Source organism: Halyomorpha halys, unplaced genomic scaffold (assembly GCF_000696795.3).
Source record: "Halyomorpha halys isolate HHAL.00 unplaced genomic scaffold, Hhal_1.1 Scaffold384.1, whole genome shotgun sequence".
NCBI lineage: Eukaryota > Metazoa > Arthropoda > Insecta > Hemiptera > Pentatomidae > Halyomorpha > Halyomorpha halys.
In genome coordinates, this window is record NW_027107790.1 from 190,394 (window position 1) to 198,521 (window position 8,128).

The following is an 8,128-nucleotide window of genomic DNA, read 5'->3' on the forward strand; positions in this document are numbered from 1 at the left end:
TAGATAAATATTCACGAGGCCAGTTTGTTCCAAGGATACAGGACCTCTCCCACTGAGATAATCACCAATAGAAGGAAAGTATACCACATAGGAATGTTCAATCCAAAGACCTAAATTGCTCTGGATTTGACAAGTCTCAACGATTACAATACAATGCTTGAAAGGATGTTAGACTTAAGCATGGAATATCAAGACTTCAACTGGAAAAGAAATTGAACTAGTAGAGGAGATGGAGACATTTAGAGTAGACATGTTAAGAATTTGTGAAGTGAGTAAGAAATGCACTTAATAAAAGTGTGCTTATCTACCCTGGAAGTGCCCGTTGGTTTCAGAACCAATGAAACTGTTGGCATTATCATAAAGGAAAGCTGTCCTGCTAAAATAGAAGAATAGAAGCCAATTTTTCAAAAATTACAATCTTAAATATGGATCTATCAATAGGAAAAGTGTCTCTGTGAGAAAATGATTTAGTAGGGAATATTGTATTTCTCATATAATATTACAAGGTAAGATAAGGAACCAGAAAATAGCAACATAACTGACTCATGACAGCTTTGATTAAAAAACATACTTCTTGAAGCTACAGCTAAATTCAGAAATAAAAATCTCAGTTTCTAGAAGGAAGGAAAGAACATCATGGCAGTCCACATAGAGAAGGGTTCAGAAAAAGAAAGAATACTGGTTGTAATATTTCTCAGATTAAAATTTTTAAACATACAAGAATCATTAAAGTACTGGAAGATAGCTAATTGACTGTTTGTATCAAATATGGAATTTGGTTCGGGTGCAGTCAAATTAAACTCAAATAGTAATATTATGTACTATTTTTATTTGAGTCGTTTTGCCCCACATTGCAGGGCTTCGTCAGGGCTGTTTTGACGGAAGTCAAAGTCAGAGCCTAGAAGGATTATCTTTTTATTTCAAAAATTATTGAAACTTGAACCATGCAAATAAAAAACACAGCAAGTCCAGTAAACCATTTTTTTCTTTCCAGGAGAAAGAAAACTTATCATCATACTTGGAGTAAGTTGGGTTTTAATTTTCATGTAATTTTAAATAACTACCAGAACAGAGGAACATGACAGACATAGTGCAGCCTTTTATTTCAAAAATGCGGAACCAGGAAAAGAGTTGTTAAATTTTTCTAGTAAAGCCTCAGCAAACTTTGGTAAGATACTTAAAAAAAATTCAAAGAAAACCAGAAGTTATTTTACTTGACCAATGAAAATATAAGAACAGATTAGGAATCATAGTTTCATTGAATATAAACTGAGTTCTGGAAGAAAAAAAAAAAAAAAAAAAGCAGAGCTTATCTTTATCAATACTGGAGATATTTAAATGGAGAGAATTAAGAGCCAAAATGACTCCATAAAATCAGTCTTTCTATTTTCAATGTTTGTTCTATAATAATTTAGCATTACATTAATGTTTAAGAGCACAATATAAACTTTAGTAAACTATTATGTTGTGCTTCAAAGAATAGAAGCCCAATAAAAATATAGTTTATTTTTTACAAAGAAAAGAGTAAGAATTTGGCAACAAGAAATATTATTAAAAGTACTTTTCTGAAAACTGTTGATTGATAGGAGTTGTTCATCCTGTCAACTGAAAGGCTCATATATGAAGAATCTTTCTCTAGTCATTTTTAATTATTAAAAAAAATAAAAATAAAATTAATTAACTTACCCATCTGACTAGACTTGTCATAGACCCGGACCTCATAAAGTGGAGGATTTTCCTGCCCAAGAAGCTTAGTAGTCTTATTGGATAAATCATAAGATTGAATTTTTCCAAGCTGAAAGTCTGACCAGAATAATGTATTGCTAAAATACGCCAAACCAAAAGGATGAGCCAGAGCCTCTCCTGAAAGAATAACCTGAAGAACAAAAATAAAAATAATAAAATTTATTCAAGGAGAAGATGGACCATTATCTGTAGTCAAGATTAACACAACAACATAGTACGAAAAAACAATTACTAAATGCTGAAGTTTTGTTCAACAAGATAAAAATCATACTATTATAAAGAATAAAAGTAGATAAATAAAACCAATAACATTGAAATGTTTAAAGATGTTTCTTGATCTTTATCAAGAAGTTAGATCTTTTTGTATTAGTGCTTTTTAGTTAAGATCTGAAAAGTATGATTTGAATATTGAAAATCAACTTGCACAAAATAAATAAACAGAGTAAAACTAAACCGAGCAAAAATATTAAGATAAGGAATTTATGTTTATGAACAGGATGATAAATATTGATTAATATAGAATAAAATACTGTTTCTATCAACATCCTGATTTACAGGGTTAGAATTAGAATCCTGTGCAGAAATAGTACATAGCTCCATGGACAGTTCTGATAAAATGTAGATTTTGTCCTTGCAAACAAGGTGAATGTAGAACATCTGTAAAATGCTCCATTATTTTTATGAATTTCATTTTAATCTATGAAAAAGATATTATTCTATATTAACATAAATATTTTTTTAGTACCACCAGAATGATTATTAAAGTAGTTCTAAAAAAAATTTCAATTATAGATACACTGAAATTTTCTTTCTATGTGAAGTGCCTTTTAGATATTTTTTGCTTTCCTAATTTTTTCTCACCACTGTTTATATTATACATTTAAAAAAATTAATTTCCTTTAATTAAATTTCTTTTTTATAGACTCAAGACTCTCAACTATCACTAAAACCACCTGTAATGATATCTTCACCTCTGTGAACTTGGGACGTGTTTTTTGTATGGGAAAACTTTATACAAACAAAAGGTCATAGTCCACTGCTTTCAGAAATAAATTCATAATTATTTTAAATGCAGCTTGAATCAATCAAGTCTTATTCATAATTTAGTAACTAGAAAATTTCTCATTACCACACGTCTGCTGATGTTTTCCATTTATGAATCTCCAAAACAGAATTTTATGAAATTAAAGTAAGAAACACTACCTTAGTCTGGCAAAACCATGTTTTGTAGCCTACCAACTGGTACTGCTCAGCTTTCAAGGTGAAATGGTAATTTTCAGGAGAGTATACTTTATTACCATGATGCTATTGTTCTTTTAGAATATTATTATTTTTTTTTTTTTTGAGATTTTACAGCTTGATTCCTACTGAAGGCCTTTAAAAGTTTACTGTGGTTTTTGAATAAATACCTATCTTCAAATTCTAATTAACACCGCTGAAACATTGTTAGTCACATAGCTGCCAGCCCTAGATGGAATGCCAGTTGTTTCCGAAAGCAGATGATCACAACCAATATTTACCCACATCTTTATTAGAAATAAGATAAGGATTGAAGTGATGTCTCAAAATTACTTCTGAATTGAGAGTAATTGGCATTATCAATAAATATTGTGATATCCATGGCATGCCATTACCAGAAAAATAATTATCAAGTTCAAACTTTGAATATTTAAATTTTTTGTAGCTTTAATTAAAATAATTAATAGATATTTAATAATTTAATTTTTTTTTTCAATTTCTAGGATTTCATCACTTGTTTTTCTTATTCTGACAGCCAATATACTTATTGCAGGGTTAAATTGGTTTGAGAACATTAAGTGGGCGATCCTCAAAAAATATCAAACCAAAATATCTAAAAAGATAATAATTATTGGGATTTTGTTATATCAAATGAAAGATTTTACCATTTCCAGACTTCCTCGGTGATGTGATAATAAGTTATAAAATTATAAATAAAAGTTATAAAAATAAATAATAAGTTATTTATTTTTAATTTCCTGTTTTCATGTTTCAAGTATTTAATTGAGATGACAAGGGATAATAATCAACAGTATGTCACCATACAATAGTCCGCTATGGGCAGAAAAGAAGAAAACTATGCTGAGTGAAATTGTCGAAAAATATAGGTTTGAGGTTGACTGATACTTCCATCGGCGTGTTCTGAATCAAGCCGAAAAGGAGATATCGGACATCCCTGTGTTCTGGCAGGAGTACACCCAAGAACTATGTAGGGTTCAAACCAAACCTTTTTTTAAATTTTTATTTTATTTTATTCCTTTTCTTGTGTAATAGTGCAAATTTAGTTAATCAGGATAGGACAGTTAAGTTTAGGTGAAGTCAAGCTATAAGTGTTGTTTGTTTTATTGTTTTTTTTTTCAATTGATAAGATATTTTTTTTTTTCCTTTTCCATTTTGTGTATATATCTTTGATGCGAGATCATAAGGGCTTAAGTCACTTTTTGAGCATTTGGAGATTATGTTGTATTATAGCACCAAATCAGAGCTACCGGTTGGTAATAAGGTCTTTATGCTTGAAATAGACTTACTACTATATTGTATTATAACAATAACAATTACAAAAATATCAATAATTAGATTTTATATAATGTTTGAACTTTTTTTTTGCTCTCCTGAAAAATTCATATTTTCCATTTGAGCCCTTATGACCGTTATTTTGTTCATGTAATTCTGCTGTTCTTTCTTATCCATATATACTGCTTTCTACTTATTAATTTACTTGTTTGTTTTTTTCTTTGTGTTGTTCACTTAATATTACAATAATTCCACAGGTGGGTAGGTATCACCCCTTGACATAGAACAGAATTTACATCTGAGAGGGGCCACTATGAGTTTACTAGGATGCTGTTTGGCCTGAAAAACGCTCCCATCACATTCCTACGACTTATGGATGAGTTTTTATGGGACAATCTGTTGGTGTTCAGTAAATCCAACCAACCACATACAATATCTGCCCAGTCTCTCAATCTCTTCCAGAGGATGAGGGAATTTGGGTTGAAACTATCCTGCAAAAAATCGGTACTAGGACTATTATAAATTAATTTTCTTGGGCATACCATTTCTAAGAAAGGTGTAAAGCTGGATGCTCAGAGAGTGGCTGCTTTACAGCGAATGGAAGTGCTGTAAAAGGAATTCGATGAACACTGGACACATTGAATTATTACGGACGGTTTTTCCAAAGATGGTAGCAAACCTCATCCCATTGAATAACCAGCTCAAGAAAGGCAGCAAGTAGATCTCAACACCAGCCAAAGAGAATACAGAAACAGTAGGAAGTGTATGGAATCAATTGTTGTTTACGCTATTTATTTATTTTTCTTAATTTAATCTCTTATTGTAGTTTTACCTTTCCTATGTATAACTGGTGTGATTGAATATTTACAGCTCTAATACTCATTGCCCTTGAGTGCAGCAGATCTCAATAATTATTATTATTTAAAAAGAAGTGCAAGGAACAATTGCAGAAAGAGCCGGTTCTTGCATTTTCAAATTTTAAAAAACCATTTAATCTAACTAGGGATACTAGTGAATATGCTCTGGGTGTGGTACTGTGTCACAGGAGGGAATCCATATATAGGTCAACTTACAGAAGAATTTTAAGAGGTATTAAGGGAGGTGTCAACCAATCGTGTGGAAAACAAGGACCTCGGGCCACACTATGGTGGAAACGGTAAATATGGAAACAGTGCAATCATAATGATCTTGTCACAACCTATTATCCGAGAGGACGAGATTCACAGAGTAATATAAGATGCAACCAAACCCAGAAATACATATCATTTATAAGTGGGTAATGCGATAGTCTGTGATAAGATCCAAAAATTGTTGTGAACGGAGCAGATTGGGGTGAATCAATGTTCATTAGGTGTGTACGGATGCTAGAAACCATTTGAAATGGGTAGCATCAGAAAGAGACTGATGACAAGCAATTCGGAAAATCAAATAAAAATGTCTAATTGATGACTACTTGAAAAGTATCAGTAATAGCCTAGCTGATAGGGAAAAGAAACAAATATAAATTAATCAAACTATGTTAATTATAAATAATTTTTTTCCTGTAAAGATGGGTGTTTTTAAATGATTCAGTTGAGGTTCAGGTACTGCAGATAGTGTTTCATAAAACACTCAGCCTCATAGATTACTTTTGAAAACTCAGCTTTTAGACGCCAGGTTGGTTGTCAGTGAATTAATGAGCATTAGTTCGGCTGTCAACCAAGAACTAAGCTGAGTTAGCTCACAATTAACAATTAGTTTCCTTAGCTTAGTTCTTGGTTGACGACTGGCCTTAAAGTAATATTGTACATAAAATACCTGGACACTTATAAAAATGTTAGTATTTTAGATATTTAAATTGTTAATGCTCATCTATAAGTAAGGTACTGTATTGTTCCTATTTAAAACTGTAGATAAATTAATTTTTTTCCTTATTAAGTTAGCTCCTTAATTAACCTTATTTTATTTGTATCCATCTAGAAGGTTGTTTTTTGAAAAGCTGTATTTTCTATTTGTAATAATTTTAAAGGTGATAAATTGAAGGTGTTTATTATGAGGTTACTATTGTTTATTTATTAGTGTACAAATCTTCATTTAACCCAGTGAAAAAAGGATAACACACTGGTAGTTTGTTTATTAAATAAAATTAATACATCTAAGGTTCCCCTTCTTTGTCTAAAAGCAAACTAATTGAAAGACAAAGCAAGAATTGTATTGGAAAAAAAGGTCTGTTTTTTTTTTTTAATTTTCTCCATTACATTACTTAACATGTGGAGAATAATTATTGGTTTAAATGGGTCACTTCTGGTTTTTGCAATTAAAACCAACTCACCTATTTTACAATTATTTGGCATTTCATTTCTTTAAAAAAATCATTTATAAATCTGTACAATAAATAAAATGTTTTACAGAATTGAAACATTCCACGATCTTTTAGTGACAAACCAGCAATATTAAACAGTAACATCAACAGTCTTCAATAAGATTGTTTGATATACTTAACCAAGTACCCATTTATATGCTTAGTCCCAAGGGTTGGAACAGAAATATACAATGAAAATAAGAGAATAGAAGTCAAGCAGGAGTAAAGTACAATATATTGAAATAATGTACAAATGAACAATAAATGATGATAGAAATCTCGAACTAAAATCCAATCCTTGTCAACAAATAATACTTGCACTTTTAGAAAATAAAATACATGTCCTAAGTTTTTCATTATCCTAATTTCCGTTAACTTTTAATTGAATTACACAAAAATAAAAAAAATAGTGTTCTTTATTAATGTGAATCAAGTCAAATCTCAGTTTTTCACCCATGCTTAGTCTCTATCTTTCCAGATAAAAGTTATAATGTTAGAATCCAGAAAATAACATAAGAAGATAACAATATTAATCTGACTATAAGATCACAAATTAGGACAATACCTTTCGACTTTCCGGACCTCCAAATATATCTACACTTTCAATGGTATCCCTGAAAGAGTCGCAGAAATACAATCGTCCTCTCATAGTATCAACTGTCAGCCCTGATGGCCATGTGATATCCTTATTAAGAAATACTTTCCGATGCTGACCATCCATATAAGCATATTCTATTCTTCCTTCCTGTCCATGTCTTGACTTCCACATGCTCCAAAACATAAGTCTGAAAAATAATGGACTAGGTAAAAGTTCTAGTAAGTAGTGTCCAATTTATAAAAAGAAGCTTAAAATATAAGACAATTGATGTTCAAGCACTAACTAAGATTGCTATTTTTATACCATTACAGGTTACAATTTTTAAAAATGCCATTTAAGAACTTAAATCCATCTAGATACATCCATAATATTTTAATTATCTTCCTTTTTTTTTATTGTAATATCAAGGGATTAATCTAAATATACTCATTCATTTCCTTTTTAAAATTTTTTTCAGTTCAGTTAGCACATAATACTCCAAATTCCTAAAGGGTCAACAAGATTTTAACTCAAGATTCCTTTATAATATGCATTATAATAGCAAACAAAAATGTGAACACTTATTTTCTTAGAAAACTGCTGTCTATAGTCACAACAAAATATGGAATCTAACCGGTATTGGTGTTCTGTATTGTTGGAATAAGAGATGTCCCAAAATAATCAATAACAAACTATATATATACATATAACTTACGAGCACTTGGACTGAAAGTCTTGAAGAAAATGGAAAAGAGGGAACAGAATTAAACCGCACGCTTACTAGAAAGATACTACTTTTTTATCTCTGTGATGCTCCTTATAGACATTATTGAGGTTTATTTACATGGGGAGTTAGGATTAGAGTTGTATACAGGCCTTGTCCAACCATAACTTATAATTTATTTTATACCAGATCGGCTTGGTGGGCCTTA

General features: G+C 30.7%; 1 protein-coding gene across 3 annotated transcripts in view; it reads right to left on the minus strand.

Annotated features, from left to right (window-relative positions):
* LRP1 (LDL receptor protein 1) overlaps nt 1-8,128 on the minus strand; it is a 273,932-nt gene that overhangs the window by 189,451 nt on the left and 76,353 nt on the right. For all 3 annotated transcript variants that reach the window (XM_067046122.1, XM_067046121.1, XM_067046123.1), the window contains exons 14-15: nt 7,185-7,404; nt 1,687-1,876 (exon numbers count right to left, since the gene is read on the minus strand). In XM_067046122.1, the coding sequence (XP_066902223.1) occupies nt 1,687-1,876; nt 7,185-7,404 (410 nt within the window). The remainder of the gene's footprint in view (nt 1-1,686; nt 1,877-7,184; nt 7,405-8,128) is intronic.